This window comes from Tupaia chinensis, unplaced genomic scaffold, assembly GCF_000334495.1.
Source record: "Tupaia chinensis unplaced genomic scaffold, TupChi_1.0 Scaffold000238_1, whole genome shotgun sequence".
In the NCBI taxonomy this organism is placed as follows: domain Eukaryota; kingdom Metazoa; phylum Chordata; class Mammalia; order Scandentia; family Tupaiidae; genus Tupaia; species Tupaia belangeri.
Genome location: NW_006159716.1, coordinates 8280964 through 8308839, shown reverse-complemented (window position 1 = coordinate 8308839; position 27876 = coordinate 8280964). Strand labels below are relative to the sequence as shown.

At 48.3% G+C, this 27876-nt stretch overlaps 1 protein-coding gene across 1 annotated transcript; it reads right to left on the bottom strand.

Annotated features, from left to right (window-relative positions):
• Nucleotides 1-210: 210 nt before the first annotated feature.
• Nucleotides 211-27488, bottom strand: PPIL1 (peptidylprolyl isomerase like 1). The gene is made up of 4 exons (XM_006148632.3): nt 27204-27488; nt 24568-24722; nt 1531-1599; nt 211-1070 (listed from the first exon to the last, which is right to left on the bottom strand). Exons 1-4 carry the CDS (start codon nt 27257-27259, stop codon nt 850-852), a joined length of 501 nt encoding a protein of 166 aa, XP_006148694.1. The 5' UTR covers nt 27260-27488; the 3' UTR covers nt 211-849.
• Nucleotides 27489-27876: the final 388 nt, after the last annotated feature.

The following is a 27876-nucleotide window of genomic DNA, read 5'->3' as shown; positions in this document are numbered from 1 at the left end:
CTGTCTCTCTGGAGAGCACACACGCCCTATAGCAAAAATCTCTCTGAAAAAACAAAAACAAAACCAAAAAACTCAGGTTTGTGCTTCTCCTTTTAAAGGCAAGCTCATAGTCTGTTCTTGTGCTCGGTACAGATTTCTTCTTCTTCCTGGGAATAAAATGGTCAATGCTTCTGCCTCCTTTTAATAAATTCATTTCTCGATTATTACACATTATCATTCCCCACTTGACACCTTCTTGGAAACTTGATTGTTGGATGCGTTTTTATTTGGCAAAAATTCAATGTGACTTTGCGTGGGATGTCTAAGTGTCAGAAACAGCAGTGCTGATGTGCTGGTTCTGAGGGGGAGAGAGGCATACGTCCCTGGAAGAGCCAGTGCAGGAGACAAAGCCTGTACAACCGAGCTAAGGGACACCAGTGGGTTTCAAATTCTGTGACCGTCGGCCACCAGAGGCTGCAGTGTAGGCCGGAATACCAATGCCCCCGGAAGGAGTGTGGCCGGACACTGTGAAACGACAGTGTCTGCTTCATTTCTTCCAAGTGTGTCGGAGCACACACACACAAGGAGGGCAGTAGGGGTCCTTCGTGGGGGCAGTGACCCGTGAATAAACACTATGGGCATTTCTGCATGTAGCCTGTCCAGCTAGGCATGGGAGGAGAGAAAAGCAGCATCCTATTAACATACGCTCCATCTCTAACTCACCCAAGACCCCAGCTTCCTTCCCCTTTGACCGGCCATGATCTGCAAGGTCCAAGTGGAGCTGACAGGCACATGGAACTGCAGGCCATCCGGAAGCCGGCTCGCGGAGGCTGTCCTGGCAGACCTGGGATGCCCACGAGGGCGGCATATCTACCCGGAAGGGTACGCCTTGATGATCTTCACGTCGTCCACGGGACGGTCCTGAGAGTTGGTTTCCACCATGCCCACTCGATTCACCATTCCTATACCCTGACACACTCGGCCAAAAATGGTATGTTTGCCGTCGAGCCACTGGGTGGGGGCGAGGGTCACAAAAAACTGGCTGCCGTTGGTGTCAGGCCCAGCGTTGGCCATCGCGAGAATTCCAGCCCCTGGTGGGAAGAAAGGAGGGAGAGAAGAGTATGAATGACTCACGGCCCAGCACAGAGCTGAGGGGCCAGGGCTCTGTTCTGACCTCTGCCACCAGCATCCCCACGCTGTCCTGGTGACCTCCTCTTCCCCGTCCACACGACTCCCCAGCTCGACCGGCTAACCGCTAGACTGTGTCCCTGACTCCCCTTACAGCCCAGCAAGGTCTCTGTGGAAGAAGCAGTTGGTATCTTACAGTTTCTGACACTCAACAAGGAGTCAGACTGGGGCACACTCAGCCCCGCACCCGGAGCCACTTGGGACTGCGGGAGAGGCGCCGCTTTCTCTAATCTGCCAGGCTCTCAGTGGCGCCATGGCTGGGCAGTACCTGGCACCATGCCCGTGTCAGACACTCACCACAAGAGTGAGCTTTTAAAGTGCACTTCCCCCTTCCTACCCCATCCGGGCAGATTCCGCACTCACCTGTGAATTTCAAGTCTGGGTGAAGCTCGTCTTCAAACTGCTTGCCATAGATAGACGCACCGCCTCGACCTGCCGAGCAGAAGACAAGAAACGAACCAGTCGGTCCATTTGTACCTCTCGGCAAGAGCAATGGCCAGGGTCAAAGCGTTTTTCAGAGAACAGGAAAGGAAAGGGCAGTGAGCACACCAGGCCCCCACCAGCTATACTGCAACATAGAACCAAGACCTACAGAGCATTAGTGAGCGAGTCACTGATTTCATTCAGGTAAGAGTTTCTTTTCAAAATAATACTGTTACTTCCTACTTATTAAAGTAATAACTGTTCACTGTAAAAAATGTAGAAAACAAAGTGTTAAAAAAATGCATGAAAATGCTCTGTAATCTGATCATCGACAGACAAGTACCACTCATACCTGAAATATTAAAACCTTTCTTATTTTTTAACCCCATAATCAACATTTCAGGCAGGAGTGCCCCAAGCCCTATCCCGGTGGTGTTAACAGACACTGTTACTCAATCCAGATTCATGCCTGCTGAGCTTAGACTAGCCTCGGAATCCGGGCAGCCATAACTACTGCATCAGAGATGGAGCAAGAGGTGTGACCCGTTTGCCACCCTTAACCAGGGTAATGGACAGTACAATGCATTTAAGTCAAAGTTATCAGCTTAAGGAGAAGTAGGAACAGTGGCAAGTGGCAATGTAGCAGAAAAGAATATTACAGCAGATAGGGGCCAGCAGGTGGCATGGTGACTAAAGGTGCTGGACTCCCACATGGCCAACTGCAGTTCGAGTCCCAGACCTAGCGGCTTGCTTTCTCCCTTTCTCTAGCTCTCTCTGGTCAAGTTAAAAAATAATAATATGGGGACCAGCAGTTAGCGTAATGGCTATGTCGCTGGACTCCCATGTAGCCGACTGCGGTTCAAGTCCCGGACCCGGTGGCTTAAACTCACGCCGGGCGCATGTGCCTGAGTACATGCCCAAGATCTCTACAGGAGAATAGAGAAGGGATTGCCGCATGGGCATACCCCTGGGGGGTGATTTCTCGCTTTCTAACTCTGTCTCTGTCGAGCACACGCTCCCTATAGCAAAAACCTCTAAATAATAATAATAATAATAATAATCATTAATAATAATAATAATAATATGAGGTCGGCAGGTGGCATGGTGGTTTAAGGGTGCTGGACTTCCACATGGCCGACCACGGTTCAAGTCCCGGACCTGGTGGCTCGCTTTCTCTCTCTCTCTGTCCCTCTCTGGCGAAAATAAAAATAAATAAAGTTAAGTAAAATAATTATTTAAAAAAAATAATACATGGAAATAAAAAATAAATAATTCTTTAAAAAAAAAAAAAAGATAGGGCCCACTGAAAGAAGATCCTAAAGAGAAAATGAAGACCATGGGACTGGGAGTGAGCTCCGGCAGCATCACCACCAGACATCACTTACGTTCTGTGCTGGGCACCCAGAGCGCAGGTGGATTTTGTTCTTATAGCAAAAGGGTGTGAGTTAAATAAGCTTTTCTTATAGGAAACACAAAAATAGGAGGCAATTTTCCAACCAATATTAACCAATAAGGGGACTTCAAAAAGGGTTTTGGAAAATGGAATTAAGAATAAGTTCACTGGAGCCAGCAGATGGCATAGCGGTTATGTCACTGGACTCTCACGTGACTGACTACGATTTGATTCCTGAACCCAGGGGCTTGAAATTCATACCGGGCACGTGTGCGTGCATGCCCAAGATCCTGGGAGGAGAACGGAGGAAAAAGGATTGTGGCGTGGCCAACCCTTCAGGGGGTGATTTATCACTTTCCCTCTCACTGTCTCTGTCTCTTTCTCTCTCTCCCTGCAGAGTGCATGTGTCATGGGTCAAAACCTCTAAAACAACAACAAAAAAACCCCCGCTAAAATAAAAAAAAGGATAAATTCATTTTGGTGCAAAAAACCCACCTGAACCTGGGACAGCCCAATGGCCTAGTGATTAAGGGAACCAGATCCCACATGGCCAAATGCACAGTTCAAATCCCAGCCCCAGCAGCTTAAAAACACATTGGAGAGATGGAGGGGAAGGGACTGCACAGTGACCACACCTCCTTAGCGAGTGATTTCTCCCTTTCCTTTGTCTCTCTCTTGTGAGCACATGCACCCTCTGGCAAATTAAAAAACAAAAAATAAACTTTGAGATCCAGGCATAGCTTTTAATATGCATTTCCATGAACTTTCTAAGACCCCTCTGATAGTCAACTGTACTCCTCGCTGAATGACACTGGTTTCTCCATGCTGACCAGCCACAGCAGAGCATCCTGAGTCGAAGTGGACACAGGACTTCGTGTCCCTGACAGCCAGAAAACAGCCCACACTTGGAGTTCACCTCCCTTTACAGTCTGCTCTAAAAGCAGGAGCTTACGGACCATGGCCAGTTCCCTGCCAAGGCCCCTGGCACGGCTAAGGTGTATCCATGGCGAAAACCCCTTGCTTTACCTTTTAGGCTGCCCCACCACAGGGAGCCTGTCACAGCCCTGCTCCAGAAGAAAACACATTCCTGGTGCGAAAGGAAATGAGGGTGAACCCTAACAGACTAGGGGGTGCCTCCCACCTGGCCTAGGCTACCTATACTTCCAGGAAATTACCGAACTACACAAAACCATGGAGAAATTCATTTCCCAAACCCTGCCCCGCCAGTGTGCTTCCGAACAGCAGCCTCGTAACCGTCATCCTCTCTGCCTCAGCCCCACTCCTGTGCTCTGCCCTCTGATGACCAGCAAGGTCCCTGCCTGGCTGAGCTGGGGCTGAAGGTGAGAGAAGAGAGGGCCCCAAAACGGCCAAGCCGAGGTTAGGCCTACGTGCAGAGCGTGCTGAGGATTCAGCTCAGGGGAGCCCGTCTGCCGCAGGCTGACCAGAGCTCTGACCTCTGCGAGCCATCTCCGTGGAACACCACCTCCAGGCCCCTGCCCTCTCGGAACTGGAAACTATCACGAAGCATCGCCAGGAGGCAGAGGACAAGGGACAGGCAGGTGAAGAGCCGCAGCCGAGGCCGGGCTTCCCTGTCCTCTATGGGTAAGCAGGAACGGAGACGAGAGGGAAGCGCCGCCGCCCCTTTACTCTCAAGGCACTTGGCCACTGCAGCGATGGAGAGCCGAGAGCCGGGCCTTCCAGCCATGCTGGAGCATGGTGCACTCACAACATGCTCTCTCCACACCCCGACTCACAGTGTGCCTTGCAGCGAGATGAGAAAGACAAAGGATCCCAATCCAAGCACTCCTTTGGGCACGTGCAATGGGGGAGAAGTGGTAGGGACAGGACGTGTAGAGGGCTCTGGTGCCCCGCACACCACCCAGATGTCAGCATGTAGTTACGGAGTCGGCAACGCTGAGACTTAGCAGGCCGTGTGCGGGCCCACACAGACACAACGGAGGCAGGTGGGCCTGTTCCCGTCCGTTCTCCTCTTCAGTCTTCTCTTTTATTTTATAGTTGAAATCACCCCCCAGAGGGGATGGCCACGCCGCAATCCCTTCTCCTCCACTCTCCTCTCGGGATCTTGGACACGCACGCACACGCGCCCAGCGTGAGTTTAAGCCCCCAGGTCCGGGACGCGAACCGCGGTCGACTACGTGGGAGTCCAGTGATATAGCCATTACGCTAACTGCTGGTCCCCCCCAGTGTATTTTCCAAGCTGCCAGGTTGGGACTCGAACCGTGTACACTTGGTCATATGGTCCAGCTGCCTTAACCACCACGCCACTTGGCTGGCCCTGTCCTCTCTTTTAAACACTTAACAATGTATTCAATTTCAGACATACAAAAGATACCAAAAATGACATGACAATGACCTCTCCCCCAGAGAAATACGGTATCCAAATCCAGGTAAGACACCCCAGGCACCCATTCCTACCCTCTTATCCAAGAGCTAACACCTGCTTTGAAGAATCCCATTTCCCTCTTGGGTAACCACTATTCTGACCGGGTATTTGTCATTTACATGCATTTTTGTTTTACTATAAGTATAACTGACATATTATGTATCCTTCTGCGATTGGCTTTTTTGTTGGGAAGATTCATCCGCTTTGTTTCATGCAGGTCTCTGTAGTATGTCTTACCCTTTCCCCTGTCTGTGGATACTAAGGATCTTCCCAACCTCTGCTACTAGCAGCCTTGCTGTAGCAACTACTCCGATTCCATCTCCCAAACCCAGGTCCAGAAGTTCTCGGGGGACTGTGCCTCTTTGGGGGATGTGTGGGCTCACAGTTTACGATATTTCATCACTGCTAGGTTTTTTTAAATGTCTTTTTTCGCCAGAGGATGAAACAACGTGCAACCCTAACCCCAGCGCTCTTCCTCCTCCTGCCTCTGTCATTTTCTAACATTTGTCACGCAGGTGCGAGATCTCTTGCATCGTTCCAACTGTGTACCCTGAAGTTGTGCGGGAACTTTGTGTTTACCGGCTACTGAGCTTTCTCCCTCTTGTGAAGAGCCACTCTTCCACAGAGTGGTTAGATATTTTAAAATGTATACATACAGGTTGAAGGCCTACAGTCCCAGCTATTCGGGAGCCTGAGGTAGGAGGATTGCTAGTTCAAGGCCAGCCTGAACAGCACGGCAAGACCTCATCTCTTGAAACGAATAAAGAATACATACAGGTTGAGCATCTCTGATCTGAAAAGCTCTGCGATCTGAAACTTTTTAAGCATAGTTATAACTCTGCAAGTGGAAAATTCCACACCTGCCCTCATGTCAAAGTCAAGATGCCATAAATACAGAGATATTATATAAAATTACTTTCAGGCTACATGTATAAAGTGTATATGAAACAAACGAATTTCATGTTTAGACTTGGGTGCCATCCTCAAGATATCTCATTATCTATATGCAAATATTCCAACATCTGAAAATAGTCCAAAAAATCCATTTTGAATAATCAGCCTGTATATTATTAATATTAAATCTTTTGCAAAATACCTTCTCCCAGTTGACTTTAAAAAAAATAATAATTATTTTACTTATCTTTATTTATTGTTATTATTTTCCAGTTTGATCAGAGAGAGACAGTGAAAGAGAGAGAGGGAAAGTGAGAAAGCAAGTCACCAGGCCTAGGACTTGAACAGCGGTTGGCCACGTGGGAGTCCAGCACCTTTAACCACCATGCCACCTGTTGCCACCCCCCAGTTGACTTTTAAAAAATCTTTTAATGAGGAGGGGTCCCAACAAGTGGTGTGGTAGTTAAGGCAAAGGGCTCCCACATGGCCAACTGCAGTTCTCTAGTCCTGGACCCGGTGGCTTGAAAATCATATTGGGTGCGTATGCATTTGTGCTCAAAATCCTGAGGAGAATGGAAAAGGGATTGCAGCATGGCTGTTGCCCTGGGGAATGATTTCTCACTTGCTTTTTCTCTCTCTTTCCAGCAAGCACACATGTCCTATGGCAAAAAACTAAAAAAACAAACAAGCAAACAAAAAACTTTTAAAGAGATCTTCTGATGTACAGGAGTTTTTGCAGTTGAAATTCCTTAAGCCTTTTATGATCTTAAAATGTTGCTTTTTAGAAACAAACAATATGCTTACCACCAAGACTCCTCTGGTGTCTCCTCTCGCTCACTCACTCCTCTTGTTCATCTCAAGATGAACTGGAGACATGGCTGGGCTCCAGACATGCAGAGTGGTTTCTTTCTTTTCTTTTTCTTTCTTTCTTTCTTTTTTTTTTTTTTTTTGAGAGGTTTTTGCTATAGGGCGCGTGTGCTCACCAGAGAGACAGAGACAGAAAGCGAGAAATCACCCCCCAGGGGGGATGGCCACGCCGCAATCCCTTCTCCTCCTTTCTCCTCTTGGGATCTTGGGCACACACGCACACGTGCCCTGAGTGAGTTTAAGCCACCAGGTCCAGGACTCGAACTACGGTTGACTACATGGGAGTCCAACGACATAGCCATTATACCAACTGCTGGTCCCTGCAGAATGGTTTCTTACATAGTTACATACTCGGTATTCTCTGTCCCGCTCCTCCCACCACAGCCGATGGGTCATGGATTAACACTCAGTCTCAAAGCAGCCACAGGAGGGAGTGACCCATTAGGGTGCTCCCGGGAAAGCTCTGCCTGTGGGGACACTTGACACCAGGGGGAACCAACAGGCCACACACACGGCCTTCCTTCGGCAAGAGTGCCTCTAATAGACACCCTCCTTTTCCACAGCCAGCCTCGACTCACGCGGGGCAGGCAGGCACTGACCAGCCCCTTCTGCAGCCAGGGGCGGACAGGTGACCCAGTTCTGACTCACTGGTAGCAATACAAGCCTGCGAGCAAAGCTGCTGAAGAAGCTACGGCTTTCCTGACACAAAGGGACAGGCGCCCTCCTTTGCCTTCGATCCAGAGTCACCTCCCTGTCCTCTCCCCTCTTCTTCTTTTCCCCTAATCCTAGCTCATGCACACACACATGCCTGTGAGAAAGCACCCTTGAGGGGCTCGTCACGCTAAGACCCCATTTCCCCAGCCCTCAAGCTGCTCAGGACGCTGGGCACCCACGTGCTTCCTTCTTTGAAAGGAGGGTGATGTCAGGAGCAGCAGCAGCCGTCTTGAAATCGTGGGAACGCTGGAGACCAAAGGCCAACACGCTGAGGACAGTGAAGCAGACAGAGCATGCCCGGTCCCTGACAGCTCTGGCCGGCAGCCCCACTAGTAACTGCTTACCCCCAGACGTTCTGTGTCAGGAAAACAAAACGGCCACTGCGTTTTCTGTTACCTGTAGCCAAAAGCCCTGCTAACTGAAGCTATCCCTGTTAGTGACAGAGCAGGCAGTGCTGCTGGACCACAGGGACAAACGCGAGATACCAGACCTACTGTGGGAATGTCGCAGCTCTCCCAGGAGACTGAGTAATTCTTCTTACACAGGGTTTCCTGCAGGGAGTGTGTGCTCCCCAGAGAGACAGAGAGGACAGAGAGACGGAAGCGAGAAATCACCTCCCTTAGGGGATGGCCACGCTGCAATCCCTTCTCCATTCTCCTCTCGGGATCTTGGGCACGCACGCAGACACGCCCAGCATGAGTTTCAAGCCACTGGGACTGAGACTCGAATCATGGCCAACTATGTGGGAATCCAGTGCCTGACTACTACAGCACCTGCTGACCTGCTGGCCCCAGCTTTGTAAATCTTAAAGTGGAGTCTTCTCTTTCTCACTTGCCTCTGACATCAGAGAGACTGGGATTCCTGTTCCCACTCCACCATTTTCTATACGTTTAATCTTACGTGAGATACCTACCTTTTCTAAGCCGTGGGTTCCTAGTCTGTGAAATGAAAATACCTGTAGTACCTATATCCCACAGCCTTGTTAGTAGAACTGAGCGAGACCATGTCATGTACTGGGTCGCCGGAAAAGTCATGATGCATGTTCGCATAGAAAAACAGAGATATGCATCATGACTTTTCCGATAAGCCAATATAACACACAGCAAACATGACGAGCCCCAGTCTTTTCTTTCTTTGTTTACGAATTATTTATCTTTATTTATTTAAATTTGATCAGAGAGGGACAGAGTGAGGGAGAGAGAGAAAATGAGAAAGCAAGCTGCCAGGTCCAAGACTCGAACTGTGGTCGGCCATGTGGGAATTTGGCGCCCTGAACCACCACGCCAGCTGCTAGCTCCTTTTTAAAAAGCTTTACCAGAGGGCGAGTGTGCTAGCTAGAGATAAAACGAGAAAGCACCCCCCCACCACCACCATCATGGGGCATGATCATGCCACGATCCCTCTCCATCTCTTCCTCCTTTGGCATCCCCAATCACCATGCCACGTGCCAGCCCCCGGTGTGTTTTTCAAGCTGCTGGGTCCGAGGCTCAAGCTGTGTAGTCAGCCATGAGGCAGGAGGGGGTCATGGTTAGCAGTGCCATCCCGGGAGGCAGCTTGCCTGGGCCTATTCCAGGGTCTCTGTCCTCAAACCCCCACCACTCCCCTGTACTCCTTTCTTTGAGGACAATATACTTTGCTTCTTACTTCTTCCTGAAACAAAGAACGTATTCAGAAGAGAAATTTCAAATGCTCTCACCAAATCCATGTCCCCGCCTACGCCTCTACCCACCTCCCTCCCTTCCTCCGTTATTAACACACTGTATGAATAAATTGTTCGTTCGTTTGACAATTCCACCAAGTGCACCTAATCCCATTCACCTTCAAATAATTTTGCAGCTACAGTGTCCCCCTCCCTGTATCGAATGGGTCATTCCTATTAGCATGTTTCTAGTATTTCCTGTCTTAGAGACAAAGACAGCAACTCCGTGGGGCCAGCAGGTGGCGTGGTGCTTAAGGCACTGGATCCTACAGGGCCAGCCGCGCAGTAGTATGACTCCTGGACCTGGCTGCCTGACAAACTCCCTTGTTTCCAATTATCTTCCTATTTCTCTGTATCCCTTCATGTCCCTACCCCGTCCCATTCTTTGACTATTTTTTTACAGGGCATGTACACTCACATGAGAGACAGAGAGAAAGAGGGAAAGTGAGAAAGCAAGCTACCAGTCCGGGATTCGAACTGCAGCTGTGAGGGAGTTCAGGGCCTTAACCACCATGCCACCTGCTGGCCACCCCATTCTCTCAAATGTTCACCATTCTGATTTTTGTCCCCATCACTGCACTGAAACTGCTCTTGTCAAGGTGCCAGGATTTCCCTGTTGTTAAACTCAGGCCTCACCTTACTTGATTGACAAGCAGCACCTGACGTGACATCACCCTTCTCGAAATACTGTTCTCACTTGGTTTCCATGACTACGTCCTCCTGGTTCCCACTGGCAGCGCCCTCCCTCTCCTCACAGGTGTCGGCTGCACGGCCATGTGGACACTTCACCTCCAACCCCAGCTCCCTGTCCTTTATCTTCCCCGATACCTGAGCTGGATAAACTCAGACCCCTAGCCCCGCCTTGGTGTCTGCACCCCAGAGGACCAGCAGTAGCCAGCTGCTCTCACCCTGGTCCACACTTTCTTCTTTATCCATGGCAGAGTGCGAACGTGCACCTGTCTGAGTGGGTGACAGGTGTGGGGGCAAGCACCCTCCTCTTGGTATTTTAAAATGTGTGTGTATATATTATATATATGCGCTCGCCAGACATCACCCCCCAGGGGGGACGGCCATGCCGCAATCCCTTCTCCACTCGGGATCTTGGGCACGCACGCACACGTGCCCGGCGTGAGTTTTAAGCCACGGGGTCTGGGATGCGAACCGCGGTTGACTACGTGGGAGTCCAGCGACATAGCCATTACGCTAACTGCTGGTTCCCTAAAATGTATATATTGATACAGGTTGAAGGCCAGGTGCCTACAGTCTCGGCTATTCAACAGGCCGAGACAGGAGGATTGGTAGTTCAAGGCCAGCCTGACATCACAGCAAGGCCATCTCTTAAAACAAACAAAAATACATATAGGTTGAGCATCTTTAAACTGAAAAACCCCAAATCTGACATTTTTAGGCACAGATATAAAACCACAAGTGGAAATCCCACACCCGCCCTCCTGTCCAAGTCAAGATGCTGGAATACAAAGGCAGCGCATAAAACCACCTCCAGGCTGTACACCTGTGTAAGGAGTCAGGCCACAACCCCCTCCCTCCAGACCTCCAGCTGGCTCCGTCCTGGGCTTGAGGCTGGCAGGGCTGGGAGTCTGAACCACGTGGGATCCGGCTTCTCCTAGGCAGTGCATTACCCCTGCACCACGGAGCTGGCCCTGTATCACAATCATCTTCCGCTCTGACAACAGAAGCCTCCCCTGGTCTCCCTGCCTCCAGCCTAGCCTTGACCCGGCAGCGGGGGGACAGTTTTAGAACAGGTCTGACTATGGCACTGCCTAGCTTAACACCCTTCAGTGGCACTTCACCTCACAGAACAAAATCCAGTCCTCGTCACAGCGTAGAGGATGCTCCACGATCAGCTGCTCTGCTCCCCTCCAAAGCCATTTCCTGTCACCCTCACTCACCCGCTCCAGCCACAGCAGTCCTAGTGCTGCTTCCTGCCAAAGCACGCCCTGGCCTGAGGCCTCCGGGCTGTGCTCCCTTTGGAGGGTCCTTGGCCGGATGGCTCACGGCTCCCTGCTTCATTTCATTCAGAGCTCTGCTCAGATGTCACCTGGTCAGAGAGGCCCTCCCTAATCCCATGATCTGGAATAGCACCCCACTCACCCTCTGCCTCCAGTGGACCGCAATCAGGAGTGCTTTTGACCCTTGGGGACTTGGGCAATGTCTGGGGAACTTTTTTTTTTTTTTGGAGAGGTTTTTGCTATAGGGCGTGTGCTCGCCAGAAAGACAGAGAGAGACAGAGAGACAGAAAGTGAGAAATCACCCTCCCAGGGGGGATGGCCACACCGAAATCCCTTCTCCTCCCTCCTCTTGGGAACTTGGGCACTCATTCACATGCTCTTGGTGTAAGTTTAAGCCACCGGGTCTGGGACTCAAACTGCAGTTGACTACATGGGAGTCCAGTGACATAGCCATTACGCCATCTGTGGTCCCAAGGGGACCTTTTTTGGTGCCACCACTGAGGGGCTTCCTGGTATCTAGGCTATAGAGGCCAGGCGTGCAGCTAAACATCCTATAATGCACAGGATAGTCGCCACAGTGGGAATTATCCAGTCCGAAGTCAACCATGCCAAGGTTGAGAACCCTGCTCTACCCTCTTAAAGTACATAATGTTTTTCCATTCATTGTCATGAACTTTCAGTATAGTCTTTTTTTTTTTTTTTTTTTTTTTTTTTAAAGTTTGCTGTAGGGCACATGTGCTTGCCAGAGAAGAGGGGCAGGGAGTAAGAAATCATCAACCAGGGGGAATGGCCATGCCACAGTCCCTTCTCCTCCGTTCTCTTCTCGGGATTTCTGGGCATGGACACACACACCCAGCGCGTTTTTCAAGTCACCAGGTCCAGGACGCACACCGCAGTCAGCCATGTGGGATCCAGCTGCCCCATCCTCCACACCACCTGCTGGCCCCTTTAGGTACGTCCTGTACTTATTCTGTCACTGTGCCTCGTCCCCAGAATAAGAGCCCCACAGGACTTCCTCCACTACTGCCACCCAGCTCTTAGAACAATGCCCAGACTACAGAGGCGTCCATTCGACTTCTGTTAAGCGAGTTAACCACGATAAATACCGAGTACCAGCGCTTTTCTGAACTCCTATATTGTGACATGGCTGCGCTGACCACTTTACACACATCGGCTCATTCACATCTTCCGGTAACTCCAGGTGATGTGACACCATCCTCCCCACTTATAGATGAGAAGGCTCAGCAAGGTTATTAACTTGTCCTTTTTCGTTTTTTAAAGAGAGATTATTGCTATAGGGCACGTGCACTTACTGGAGAAACAGAGACTGAGAAATCACCCCCAGGGAGGATGGCCATGCCACAATCTCTCCTCCATTCTCCTCTCGGGATTCTCGGCACACGCATGAGTTTTACGCCGCCGGGTCCGGGACTCGAAGTGCAGCTGACTACATGGGAGCCCAGAGACGTAACCATCATGCCCTCTACTGGTCCCACTTGCCTATGTTTAGGAAGTGTTCACTTGTTGCCAAGATTCGAACTCAGGCCCGCTGGGCTGCCGTGCCTGCTCTTCGCCTCACACTATTCTACCTGCTCACATGCCACATCTGAACTTCGTTTCCCCATCCTAGACTCCCAATCCCAAGTGGTCCCTGAATCACAACTGCCCCAATCTGGACTCCTCTGCTGAGGGTCTCCTCAGCTGGCCCAGCAATCCCCTCCCTACATGGTCTCCTACAACTCCGTACCTGCTCCAAACATCCCCTTTACTGTCTGCAAAACACAGAGACCCGCGAATTTTACAGGGGCCTTAGAATCACATTTTAAGCCTTGTCCTAGTGTGGAGAAGTGGCTGGGTTACCAGGCCAGGGAGGGAGATGTGACAGCCAGGACGCTGGGTTCCCCTCCACACCTGGCACGTCGGTTACTCCTGCCTCTGCTCTGCATTCACTCTTCCTAGACCCAAAATGCCCCGCCTCCTTCCTCCTAAGAGTTAAAATTCTACCTTTCTTCCAGGGCTCACCTCCCACTCTACTCATCAATGATTCTAACCCACATTACACGATAATCTATACCATACTAGCATGTGCCTACACATTTATGCTAGCGCTTTCTAGCTGTTCCTTACAGTGAATAGCTTGTCTCCTGGCAGGGCTGCGAGCTACAGGGGAAAAAAAATGCCTTGGCCTTCTAATGCCTACTTATGTACCCCTCACTGGCCTTAGAACAGCTCAGGTACTCACCAGACTCTCCACAAATGTTCATCAGATTAGGGACTAGCAAATGACATAACAGTTGTATGGCCGGACTCCCACGTAGTCGACTGCAGTTCAAGTCTCGGACCCGACAGCTTAAAACACACGCCGGGTGCATGTGTGTGCAGGCCCAAAATTCCGAGGGAAGAATGGAGATTTCAAGAAGGGACTGCAGCATGGTCATCCCCCTGCGGGGGTGACTTCTCACCTTCTATCTCTCTGCCTCTCTAGCAAGCACACATGCCCGATAGCACAAATCTCTCTTAAAAAAAAAAAAAAGATCAAATGAACAGTGAGCTTGCTGTTTGACACATTAAATTTCAGGTATTCATTGGGCTATCAAGAAGAGAGACGGGGACTTTTTCTCAACGGGTTTGCTGCCAGAACAAAGGTGTCATGAAAACCACTGCTAAATCAAAGCCAAAATGGCAAAGGAGAAGACTCACATCAACATCGTTGTCACTGGACACATGGATTCCGGCAAGTCCACCACTCCCGGCCATCTGGTCTACCCATGTGGTGGGACTGACGAAAGAACCATCGAAACATTTGAGGAGGAGGCTGTGAGATGGGAAAGGGCTCCTTCAAGTACGCCTGGGTCTTGGCTAAACTGAAAGCTGAACGTGAGCGTGGTCTCACCATCGGTATCTCCCTGTGGAAATCAGACCAGCAACTACTATGTGACTATCATCCATGCCCCAGGACACAGAGACTTTATCAAGAACATGATTACAGGCACATCTCAGGCCGACTGGGCTGTCCTGATTGTGGCTGCTGGTGTTGGTTAATTTGCGGCTGGTATCTCCAAGAACGGGCAGACCCGTGAGCATGCCGTTCTGGCTTATACACTGGGTGTGAAACAACTAATTGTTGGTGTTAACAAAATGGATTCTACCGAGCCACCCTACAGTCAGAAGAGATATGAGGAAATTGTTAAAAGTCAGCACCTACATTAAGAAAATTGGCTACAATCCCGACACAGTAGCGTTTGTGCCAATTTCTGGTTGGAATGGTGACAACATGTTGGAGCCAAGTGCTAATATGCCATGGTTCAAGGGATGGAAAGTCACCCGTGAAGGTGGCAGTGTCAGTGGAACTACACTGCTGGAAGCTCTGGACTGCATCCTGCCACCAACTCGTCCAACTGACAAGCCCTCACGTCTGCCCTCCAGCATGTGCACAAAATTGGTGGTATTGGCACTGTCCCTGTCGGCTGAGTGGAGACTGGTGTGCTCAAACCTGGTATGGTGGTCGCCTTTGCACCAGTCAATGTGACAACTAAAGTAAAGTCAGTTGAAATGCACCATGAAACTCTGAGTGAAGCTCTTCCTGGGGACAACATGGGTTTCAATGTCAAGAACGTGTCTGTCAAAGATGTTTGATGTGGCAATGTTGCTGGTGGCAGCAAAAATGACCCACCATTGGAAGCAGCTAGCTTCACTGCTCAGGTGATTATCCTGAACCATCCAGGCCAAATCAGTGCTGGCTCTGCCCCTGTACTGGATTGTCACACAGCTCACATTGCTTGCAAGTTTGCTGAGCTCAAGGAACGGAAAGATTGATCGCCGTTCTGGTAAAAAGCCGGAAGATGGCCCTAAATGTTTGAAATCTGGTGATGCTGCCATTGTTGATATGGTTTCTGGCATGCCCGTGTGTGTCGAGAGCTTCTCTGACTCTCCTCCTCTGGGTCATTTTGCTGCTCGTGATATGAGACGGACAGTTGCTGTGAGTGTCATCAAAGCCGTGGACAAGAAGGAGCTGGAGCCGGCAAGGTCACCACGTCTGCCCAGAAAGCTCAGAAGGCTAAATTAATATCCCTAATTCCTGCCACCCCAGTCTTAATCAGTGGTGGAAGGACAGTCTCAGAACTGTCTGTCTTAAATTGGTTTAATAGTAAAAGACTGGTTAATGATAACAATACATCGCAAAACCTTTGGAAGGAAAGGAAAATGTTTTGTGGACCATTTCATTGTTTTGTGTGTGTGGCAGTTTTATTAGTTTTTAAGAGATGGTGTCTTTTTTTTTTGGAGAGGTTTTTGCTATTGGGTGTGTGCGCTCACCAGAAAGACAGAGAGAGACAGAGAGACAGAAAGCGAGAAATCACCCCCCAGGGGGGATGGCCACGCCGCATTCCCTTCTCCTCCATTCTCTTCTCGGGATCTTGGGCACGCACGCACACGCGCCCGGCGTGAGTTTAAGTCACCGGGTCTGGGACTCAAACCACGATCGACTACATGGGAGTCCAGCAACATAGCCATTACACTAACTGCTGGTCCCTAAGTTATTAGTTTTTAAAATCAGTACTTTTTAATAGAAACAGCTTGACCAAAAATCTGTCACAGAATTTTGAGACACATCAAAACGAAGTTTAATGAGAAACTTGTGTCTTCTTTTGGTCAAAAATGAGACTTCATAGAAAAATGTTAAGGCAAAAAGTTGAGTTTGTAAATCACTCTTGTATTAAGAACCTGTTGGAAATTTTTTTTTTTTTTTTGAGAGGTTTTTGCTATAGGGTGTGTGCGCTCGCCAGACAGAGAGAGACAGAGAGAAAGTGAGAAATCACCCCCCAGGGGGGATGGCCACGCCTCAATCCCTTCTCCTCCATTCTCCTCTCGGGATCTTGGGCACGCACGCACACGCACCCGGTGTGAGTTTTAAGCCACCGGGTCCGGGACACGAACTGCGGTCGACTACGTGGGAGTCCAGTGACATAGCCATTACGCTTAACTGCTGGTCCAAGAACTTATTGGAACTTTTTAAAGAATATGATAATTTAGATAATTTTTTTCTGGGTTGGGAATTGGGTCATTTCTCACCTTTCTGAGAAGGCAGAATCTTAATAGAATGCCTGTTTACATATTTCTCTAGAAGGCCAAACCCTGTAATAGTGGCCATGTGTTGCATATGAAATTTTGTAGTTAATCAATATTAAGTAAGTAAATTTATTTGAACAATCTCAAAAAAAGAAGAGAGATGGGGACAACAGATAGCGTAACGGTTGCATCGCTGGACTCTAACATGGCCGACCGCGGTATAAGTCGTGGACCTGGCAGCTTGAAACTCACACCAGGAACTCCTGTGCGTGCCCAAGATCCTGAGAGGAGAATGGAGGAGAAGGGATTGTGGTGTGGCCATCCCCCCTGGGGGGTGATTTCTCACTTTCTGTCTCTCTCTTGTCTCTAGTGCACATGCCCTATAGCAAAATTCTGCCTCTTAAAAAAAAAAAGGATGAAATCCGAGTGTGGGTGACACATGGGCTAATCAGCATACAATTAATCATGGCAGTCGTGGTGGCTAGTGAGCACTGCGAGGCCGTGCATGGAGCAGGGAGAGCTACAGGAAGGGTGTGACAGGACGTCCCGTCTCACGGCGAGGAGGAAGAGGTTAGTAGAAACGACTGAGACAGTCAGAGGGCAAAGAAAGAAGCCAGTGTGGAGTTCTTACAATGGGAGACACTTGAAGACAGAAAAATAGCTTAAAAGGAAATGAAGCAGGAAGTCAGAAGAAAGTACCTGGCAAAGACGTGCTAGAGAAAGATGGTGAAAAGCGTGGATCCAGAATGGGATTGAGGGACGCTGGGGATGCAAATGGTGCCTAACTTGCTGAAGAGCCCAGGACGCTAGTGCTGCTCATGTGAGATGTTCGGTGTGCCCCTGATCAGCCTGCAGACGTCAACTAGTGGCCCGAGAGGGCCCGACTCCCTCGACCTCCCACCACAGCCCTGCCGGCTGTGCAGTCATCACACCCGAGGCCTGATGTGGTTATCTGGAAATCTTCTGAGTGATTCAATTTAATGAAAATTGTATCATGGAAATGTGACATGATGAAAGATCTCGAATCGACGACAGAAATATCGGGAAGCTCTGGCAGGAGCCACTCACGTCTGAGTCACTTCCGATTCTTGTACACTAATCTTGGGCTCCCAGCTCACTGGTGTTGTGAATTAAACTGCATCTCATGACAACGAGAGGGAGAGAGTAAGACGGGAGAGAAGTGCATCAAAGCGCCGACAGAACGCTTCCAGAGAAACAGAACGGAGAGGGACAGGATTAGCTTGGCCTCCCACCAATGCCCAATGAAGTAAACACAAGAAAATGAAAATTTCCAAAGCTAAAAATTCACTACCATCAACCAAATAAGGGAAGAAGCATATTCTAAAAATTCTGAAAAGCGTCAGCCAAGGAAAGAAATAGAAGAGTCTTCTGCCTGCACTCCCCGAAGGTAGTAATCGGGAAAGTGGCATCACGTTGAGAATTCTCACAAATACCCTCCAGTCTTGAGAAGCCAACAGAAGGAGTGGGTGAGCAGCCCAGGAAATGTTCAAGAAAAGCCCACACATGCTATCGGGGCTCAGGGCAGGCACCAGGGCTGGCCACCTCCAGGAGCACTGGGCTACACTGGGGGGACTGCCCAGCGTCCGGAATTGGGGTACAGGATACCACTGGCTGGTGGAGGAGCCTGGGACAGGGCTTCCAGGGCCTGGGAGGACAGCTCAGAGGCTAGGCTCTCTGCTGGGGGCTCGCTCAGCATGGACTGAGCTCTGTGCTCTCCCACACGTCTTCAGGCTGGAACAAACCAGAAAGAAAGGATTCGAGCATTGGGAGTGAGGAAGACAATTAGTCCCACGTAATGGGGAGAAGGGAAAGGGATATCCATTTATACCGTACCTGAGCAGATAAAAACGTAGGGACAACACAGGGGCCGGCATCAAGCATGGATAAGATGGGGGAAATAAAGGGCACGGAAGTTAAGTAAACAAATAAATGGAAGGAAAGAAAGAAAGGAGGGAAGGAAGGAAAACACAGCCCAGGAACTCAGCTCGGGGAAAAACATACTCTAAGAAGTAGCTTCTCCACAGCTGTCTCATGCTACAGATGGAGCAGCAGAAACGGGAATCTAATAAAGCAAAAGCTCAAAGACGAGATAATAAATCACGGAACAAGGCAGAAAAGATTACAGAGCTAAGGGAACCAACTGTGACCCAAATGACACCAATAAAGAACTAGTAATTTAGAGCAGTACAGGACGGACGTGACTGAAAACTGGAAAAGGCACAGCGTAAAGGTAGAAGATTATTTCAGTTGAATGCAGAGAAAAATGGGAAAAATAGCTCACACAATCAAAAGAAACGTGACCAATCCAGGAAGCAAAAGCTGACACAACAAATGATAACGATGGGGTCGTCGGAAAAGTCACGAAGTCTTCTTGCACAGAAAAACACATCATGACTTTTCCGATGACCCACTACTATCCTGAAATAGAAAATGCAGTAAGTACAACAGAGAAATTATTCAAAAATGGAAATTTAACATTTTCCTCAAAATTGAAGGAAAGAGTAAATTGAGCCTTGGTATTCTCCAAAACCATGTTCAAAGCCAGAAGGCACATCTTTCCATGCCACCGTAATGGTGCTCCTGAACGACCTGGTGACGCTCTCTAGAGCATCCGCAATGCCAAAAAGAGAGGCAGAGGCTGGGCTATCAGGCCGTGCTCCAAAGTCACCGTCCAGCTTCTAACTGTGACGATGAAGCGTGGTTACATTGGTGAATTTGAAATCATTGGTGACCACGGAGTTGGAAAAATTGCTGTGACCCTCATTGGCAGGTTAAACAAGTGATCGTCCCTGGACTTGCTGTGCAACTCAAAGACCTAGAGAAATGGGGCCGGCAGGTAGCATTGTGGTTAAAGCAGCTGGACTCCCACACGGCTGACCAGTTTGAGTCCTGGACCTGGCCGCTTGCTTTCTCACTTTCCTTCTCACGTGCTAGTCAACGTCAAAAATAAATAAATAAATAGGGAACTAGCAGTTAGCATAATGGCTATGTCGCTGGACTCGCACGTAGTTGACCGCGGTTCGCGTCCCAGACCTGGTGGCTTAAAATTCACGTCAGGCGCGTGTGCGTGCGTGCCCAAGATCCTGAGAGGAGAATGGAGAAGAAGGGACTGCGGCGTGACCATCCTCCCTGGGGGGTGATTTCTTGCTTTCTGTCTCTCTCTCTGTCTGGCGAGCACATGCACCCTATAGCAAAAATCTCTCCAAAATAAATAAATAAATAGATACATAAATAATAAAATAAAATAATGACAATGAATAACATTAAAATTAAATAATTCTTTTTTTTGACAGGTTTTTGCTATAGGGCACGTGCGCTCGCCAGACAGTTAAATAATGCTTTAAAAAATAATATCTAGAGATATAGCAGAATAATCTGCCCCCACCCCATCAGTTTGGTTTCATTGTACAAACAACCTCGGTTGGCCTTAGGGACCATGAAGAAGGAGGAAACATACAGGAGGGGAAATCCTGAGATTCTTTTTCATTTAAAAAAAATTATTTTATTTAATTAAAAAAATTTATTTAAATTTGACCAGAGAGGGACAGAGAGAGAGGGGGAGAGAGAGAAAGCCTCCAGGTCTGGGACTTGAACCATGGTTGGTCATGTAGGAGTCCAGTGCCCTTAACAAGCACGCTACCTGCTGGCTCCCTGAGATTCTTTTCTTTTTTTAGGAATGTAATACACACACACAAATAAAATGCCTCAATGGACATTCACACACATAAAGAAATCCCAGAAGGCAATGGATCAAAATTGTCCAATAATAAAGATTTGAAATAATAATTGTCCAATAATAAAGATCTGGCCCAAAAAAAGCGTACCCAGCCACAATCTTTTTCAAGGATAAAGGCAAAAGGCAGAAATTCTCAAACATGAAGGAATTCAAAATTCTAACACCCTCCAGCCCTTGCAGTAAAATCACTTAACAAGAAACCCTGCCCTCTGGACAAGTCCCCTAGCCTAGTGGTTAAGGAAGCCACGTGGCCGACTACAGTTCAAATGCCATTCTCAGTAGGCTGAAAAACACGGGGAACAGGTACCTGAGTGCAGCACAAAATCCCAACAGGATGGAAAAATGGAAAAGGAACTCTGGTGCGACCATGCCCCTAAGGAGCGCTCTCTATGTGGTAAGTGCACACACCCTTTGACAATTAAAAAATAAAGGCCAGTGGTGGCCCGGGGATTAAGGAAGCCAGATCTCGCATGGCCAACCATGCAGTTCAAGTCCTGGACCAGTAGCTTGAGAAACATGTCGGGTATGTGTGAAAGTGCCCAAAATCTCGAAAGGGGGAAAGAGAGAGAAAGAAAAGGGACTGCAGCATGACATCCCGCAGGGTGAGGGGGATGCTTTTTCCTGTCTCTCTTTCTAACAAGTACTCATACCCTCTAGCAAAAAAAATTTTAAAAAAGGGAAGGAAAAAAGACCAGAACAGAACTCCTGCCCTCCAGCATCGTGAAGATAAAAGCGGAGTGGTAGCACTGAAACCTCTGAAGTGCAGAACCCACACTGCAGCTGAAGGGATTATGAGTGCAGGCCGGAAAATAATACCAGTAACTACAAAAACGAGGAGGTAGGGAAGATTAGAATGGTGGAAATTTTAGTACCGATGGCCTCTTTCATAGCAAGAAATGGATTTTGCTGTTAAATACATACAACATTAAATATAATCAAATTTTTGTTTAAAAATAATAGCATACATATTTCACTTTCTTGAAATTATTTCCATTTAGTTAGTTATCCATCCATCCTTTTAACCAGCTATCTGAAAAGTTGTCTAGAATAATGGCACCTAGAATTAACAATGCCCATTTCTTTCTTCCTTCCTTTCTTTTTTTCTTTCTTTTAAAGGTTTCTGCCATAGGGCGTGTATACTCAACAGAGAAAGACGACATACAGTGAGAGCGAAGTAAGAAATCACCCTGGGAGGATGGCCACACCATAATCCCTTCTCCTGGGATTTCAGCCACGCATGCACACACGCCTGGTGTGATTTTCAAGCTGCTGGGTCTGGGACTTGAGCTACGGTTGGTCATGTGCGAGTCTCGCACCATAACCACTATGCCACTATTGAGGGATCAGCTAATGGTGGTTAGATATCTTTAGTAACTACGCTTCTGAGTGATTCCCTCCCCCTCCTTTTGTCTACTTTTCTGTATACTCTGTATTTTGAAATTTGTCAGTATACAAATGGAATGCTTCTGGTCACGGCGGATAAACAAACCAACTGCAAATGAAAAGGAAAACGAGACTGAGAAGACTGCCACAGAGAGAGCCGAGCTTGTGTAAAGGCAAAAGAGCAGGATGAGGTCAGAGTCAGACTGAGAAGCAAGGACCACTGAAACAGTGAAGTTTCCCGCCAGTTTCCCTCATCAATCCCATCTACGTGCCAGCAATTCCCAAACGCGCATCTCCACCCCAGACCTTCAACTCCGTATTTATATTCAACTACTTCTTCAACACAACTGTGTGAAGACCTTTAAGTATTTCAAACATAATATGTTCCCCTCTCAGCCTTTTCCATCTCAGTAAGTTTAGGTCAAAAATCTAGAAGTCCTCTTGAGACCAGCAGTTAGCGTAATGGCTATGTCACTGAACTCCCATGTAGTCGACCGCGGTTCACGTCCCGGACCCAGTGGCTTAAAATTCACGCCGGGCGCACACCCAGGATCCCGAGAAGAGAATGGAGAAGGGATTGCGGCGTGGCCATCCCCCAAGGGGGGTGATTTCTTGTTTTCTGTCTCTCTCTCTCTGTCTGGTAAGAGCACGCGCCCTATAGTAAAAACCTCTCCAAAAAAAAAAAAAAATCCTCTTCAAGTGCCTTCCTCTCTCACCGCCCCATCCAATCAGCTCTATCTTCATCAAAATACATCCAAATCCAGACACTTCTCACTACCAAATTATTTGCCTCGTCCGCCCACATATTTTTAGACCGGATGACTACTGCATCCTCCTAGCTGACCCCTGACCCCTACTCCTGCCCCACACCTTTTCTCCAAACAACAGCCAGTGATCTTTTTAAAGCATGGGTTAGAGATCATGTCACTCCCTTGCTCGAAACTTTCCTTGTTCCCGTCTTACTGAGAATAAAACTCAAAGTCCCAACCATGCCCTGCAAGGTACTATGTGACCTCCTGCATAGGCTCCTGCTCAGGGCTCTGTGCTTACTCTCCCTCACACAGAACGCTTTCCCTCCAGCCACAAGATCCCTCTCTTACTTCACTCAGATCTCCACTCCGACAGCGCCTCGAGAGAGGACTTCCCTGAACTCCCTGCTAAAATTGCCTCCCACAGCCCTTCTCCTGCTTTATAGAGAGCGGGAATTACGTTTCTTAGTCCCCAGCTTTACCTGTAGTTTAGAAAAGTATCTGACACAAAGCAGGTGCTCAATATGTATTAAATGAACGAATCAAAGCAAAGGCTATTTATTCACGGCTTCTTTATCGAGGGAGTCAGTCGCTATCAGCTGTATTTTGGCAGAGAATCAAAATCAAGCAGAGAAATAGGAAAGCTTTAGAGTGGAAAAAAGGAAGAAGGTATGCCGTGACTGGAGGCTGTTGGCATGGGGACATCACAGGTGACTAACCAGAACCGGGCCGTCCCATGGGATTATTTAGGGGCACATATTTGGCCTTCTCTGGTGGATCTCAAGTTGGAAGCAAGGACCAGTGTCAAATTACGGACAGTGTCAAATAGTAATCAAGTTTTAGATGCTTGGAGGCTATTATTATTTAGGATTTTTTGCTGTAGGGTATGGGCATCCACCAGAGAGACACAGAGAGAAGTAAAGTGAGAAATCACCCACCAGGGGAGGTGGCCATGCTGCAAGCCCTTCTCCTCCATTCTGGTCTCAGGATTTTGGACATGCGTGCACACACTCCTAGTGTGATTTTCAAGTCACCGATTCTGGGACTCAAACCATGATCGGCCATATGGGACTCCAGGCTTCTTAACCACCATGCCACCTGCTGGCCCCTGGGGACTATTGTCTGGCTTCTGTACTAGTCGCTAGAGCTAATGGGCTGACTTCTAGATAGTAGGTGGCTTCCGAGGCTGGTTACTATAGATAGCAGATTGGTTTCCAGAGCTGGTTGCTGCAGGTGATGAGTCAGAGTTCTGTTTTTGTCTTATGTTTTGTTTTATGGTCTGGCCATTGCCCATTTGCATATTCAGTCTCTCAAACCTACTAAGAAAGACAGATAGGGGATCTAGCAAATAGAGGAACTAACACGTGCACAGAAAAAGTTCAGGCTGACACAGTTAAAAGAAAGTCTGTCCCCAAATGCCCATTTTCTAAATAGAAGGATTAAGAAGTTGGGCATTCTTCCTAATATGGTAAAGAAGGTATGTCTACAAAAAAGCAGACATTGGTGGGGCCAGCAGGTGGCATAGTGGGTCAGGTGGCTGACCATGGTTTGAATCCTGGACCCAGAAACTTGAAACGGACAAGCGTGTTTGTGCCCAAGATCCTGAGATGAGAACAGAGAAGGGATTGCAGTATGGTCATCCCCCCCGGAAGGGTGATTTCTCACTTTCTCCCTCTGTCTCCAGTGAGCACATATACCCCACAGCAAAAATCTCTTTAAAAAAAAAAAAAAATGAAATCCGACACATGAAATTAGAAATTTCAGGATGAGAAGAACCCAACATTTCATTCATCCCAAAACATTACAAATGATACCTTTACCTTCAATTGATCAGACTACAACTCAGGCAAGTGTCATTTGCTCTTAGCGAGCAATACATAACAGTTCTAAAAAGTTCTCTCAAGGTCAGGAGTCGAGTCTGGTTCCTGGTCAACTTCACATATGTGTGTTTAGGGAAGGCAGGAATAGTGGCCAGAACTGACCAACCCAATTCTTGAAAAGTGGAAAAGAAAGCTCTGGCTGCCTTGTCACCCACTTAGGATAGAGTCGGACTTCAGAAATTACATCGGCTTCACTGTACCTGTCCCTGTTGGGTCACCTCCCTGGATCATGAAGTCCTTGATGATTCTGTGGAATTTGGTGCCGTTGTAGTAGCCCCGACGAGCCAACTCGGCGAAGTTCTTACAGGTCTTTGGAGCATGCTTCCAGTACAGCTCCAGCACGATGATCCCCATGCTGCAGGGAAGGACGGCACAGCTCATTACAAACAGGTCACGCAGACAGGAAAATTATGGGACTGCTCTAGGATTCCCGACTTCCACCTTGAGAGTCACGAAACTGTGATAACCATTAGATTTCATGCTCAGCAAAGAAAAACAACACAATGCAAGTCACATAAACACAGGTTACCTCCTTTGAGTAAAACATGAAGGGGCTCTGGCATGTTATTTTTTCCCCAAAGAATGATTTTATTTAATTTTATTCATTTCTCTCTCTCTTTTATTTTGATTTGCTTAATTTTTTTTTTTTGAGAGATTTTCACTATAGGGCGCGTGTGTTTGCCAGACAGACAGAGAGAGACATTAGAGACAGAAAGCGAGAAATCACCCCCTAGGGGGGATGGTCACGCCGCAATCCCTTCTCCTCTCGGGATCTTGGGCACGCACGCACACGCGCCCGGCGTGAGTTTTAAGTCACCGGGTCCAGGATGCGAACCGCGGTCGACTACGTGGGAGTCCAGCGACATAGCCATTACGCTAACTGCTGATTTGTTTAATTTTGACCAGAGAGAGACAGAGAGAAAGGGGGAAGTGAAAAAGCAAGCCACCAGGTCTGGGACTCGAACTCCAATCAGCCATGTAGTAGTCCAGCACCCCAACCACCATGCCACCTGCCAACACTTTCTGGTACTTTTTTAAAGCACAAAGACTATGGACAACTCAAAATTGGAATATTCTATACATAAAAGTAAGTCACTGATCATCTAAAACCAATATAACCAAATTCCAAAAGGAAAAGGGATAGCTGTATCTTATGGAGGGGAGTGCTTGCTTTCTCTCTCTCTCTCTCTCCCCCCCATCTCCCTCTGATAAAGTACACATGCCCTCTACAAATTAACAAAAACAAACAAGCAAAAAGTATTTAAGAAGAAAGGAAGGGGAACCAGCAGTTAGCGTAATGGCTATGTCGCTGGACTCCCATGTAGTCGACCGCAGTTCGCGTCCCAGATCCGGTGGCTTAAAACTCACGCCGGGCGCGTGTGCATGCGTGCCCAAGATCCCGAGAGAGAATGGAAGAGAAGGGATTGCGGCGTGGCCATCCCCCCTGGGGGTGATTTCTCGCTTTCTGTCTCTATGTCTCTCTGGTGAGCACACGTGCCCTATAGCGAAAACCTCTCCAAAAAAAAAAAGAATAACTAAAATATCAACAATCTATATTATGAGCAGCGACATGTATTACTGAATGAAAGAAAATTAAATCATAGAAAAAATAAATTTACACATCATATGATCCCATTTTTGTCAAAAAATAAAACAGAAAACAGAAATGTTTTTAAATGTTCATAGAAAAAGATCTAGACCTTTATCAACTGAACAATTAATAGGATTTTCAGAGAGGTGCTGGTTTTTATTTTTTACTCTATCCATCGCTATCCTGCTTGGATTTAAATTTCAAATTTATTTTGTAATTAAAAAAAATAAAAAATTAACAAGGGAGCTCAGAAATTACAGATGGGGACCTGAAGAGGCAGGACTTTTCCATATAAGAAGGTGAGGACGATGGAGAAAGATGAATATGAGCAAATAATTGAGAGGGGCCTAAGAGAACTCTGCTCTGGTGGAACGCTGCAGGAGTTAAGAACAGAAGGACCTTGGCTGGCCCCTGGCTGCGCAGAGGGGAATCGCAGGTCGGCTTGAGCTTCACGGAAAACAAGCCACCTTATGTGCCACACTAAGTTTAAACTTTATACTGTTACAGCAGCAATAAGTTATTCAAGGTTTGTGAGCAGGATCCCTCGTCCCACTTCGGAATGATCACTTTGAGCTTTTTCCAAAGAGACAATGGCATGAATGAGGCAAAAAAGGACCTAGCTCCTGAGGCAGGCAGACCAGGCTCCCAAATTCCCCCGCTATAATCCGAGAGGAGGTGGTGAAATAATACATGATCTGAGTTGCCAGGAGGATTAAACTAAATGGGATGGCACAGATCAGGGGCATGGCAGTGGCAGTGCGATGCTTCATTATGTCATTATCCTATCACTCTGATACTGAGGGGAAACGTGCTTATTCCTGCATTTTCTATAGTCATTTGTTTAAACGATGTACTACTTATCACATGCTATGTAACGTATGCCTCCTTCACGATCCCGTAAGCTCCTAATGGCAGGGCTGTATCGTGTTCTGTCCACCTATGTATCCTCGAGTCCAGGTCCTAAGCCCTGGCTCGCGGACTCAGTACATGCTGAATGAATGAACGAACGAGTGGACAGAGGAGGGTAATCAGACAGCGGCAGCAGCGCTCTCTGGCGAGTCAGTGCTGAGCGAGGACGCAGGCGGGCTCTGTCCTCTTTCAGCCCTCGGGGGTCCTCCCGCCGCTGCTCCAAGCCCCTCCCCGAGGAGGCCATTGGGAGGAGCGCCCCGGCAACTGAGCCCCGCCGCAAGGCCCGGGCTCCGCACTGCCTCCGCGGGCCCAGCCCCAGAGGCCCGACCCCCTCACCTGGTCTCCAGGTAAACGTTGGGCGGCTGCCAAGAGTCCGGGGGAATTGCCGCCATCGCGAAAGCAGCGGAATCCTCCAGAAATCGCTACTTCCGGCGTCGGTTCCCTGCGGACCCGCCGCTGCCGCGCACACTTCCGGTCCCCTTCGTCCAATCCTTTCGACGCCAGGATTTACGGGTCTGAGACAAGCAAGATGAGGGACTTTTCTTCCAAGGAGGGGAACGGAGATGCAAGGGGAGAAGAGGCTGGGCCCAAGGATGGGGAAAGTGAAAGCCCCAGGAGAAGAAGCCCCCAAGTGGTGAGACCGCGCCATCCTCCGGACGATCTGATTGGTTCGTTTAGACATGGAAGGCGGGAACACCCAGCAAGGCTTTAATATGATTGGAGCTAGGGCCGTCATTCTCCAATTAGAAGAATTTCTTAGTCCTACAATTGGGCAGGGACCGGAAGGGGAAGAAGAGGACGAAAGGGAATAAGGCTTAGCGATACCAGTAACTTAGAAGCTTCCACTTTCTTATCTACTCCACAAAGCAATCTTGTAAAGTAGGTAGTATCCTCGATTTTCAGATGTGAAGATGGAGAGTTAACAGGTAAATTACTTACTTGTCTATAGTCGGACAGCAACTCCACGCCTCCAGACTTGAAAAAAAAAAAAAAAAGGCTGGGGAGGGAA

What these genes read in the sequence shown, in the direction of transcription:
- PPIL1 (XM_006148632.3), bottom strand. Translation starts at nt 27,259, where the DNA reads ATGGCGGCAATTCCCCCGGACTCTTGGCAGCCGCCCAACGTTTACCTG. An exon ending in AGGTGACCCAACAGGGACAG is followed by an intron (nt 1,600 to 24,567) that starts GTACAGTGAAGC and finishes TCTGCTCGGCAG; the next exon opens with GTCGAGGCGGTGCGTCTATC. An exon ending in CCCAGACTTGAAATTCACAG is followed by an intron (nt 1,071 to 1,530) that starts GTGAGTGCGGAA and finishes TCTTCCCACCAG; the next exon opens with GGGCTGGAATTCTCGCGATG.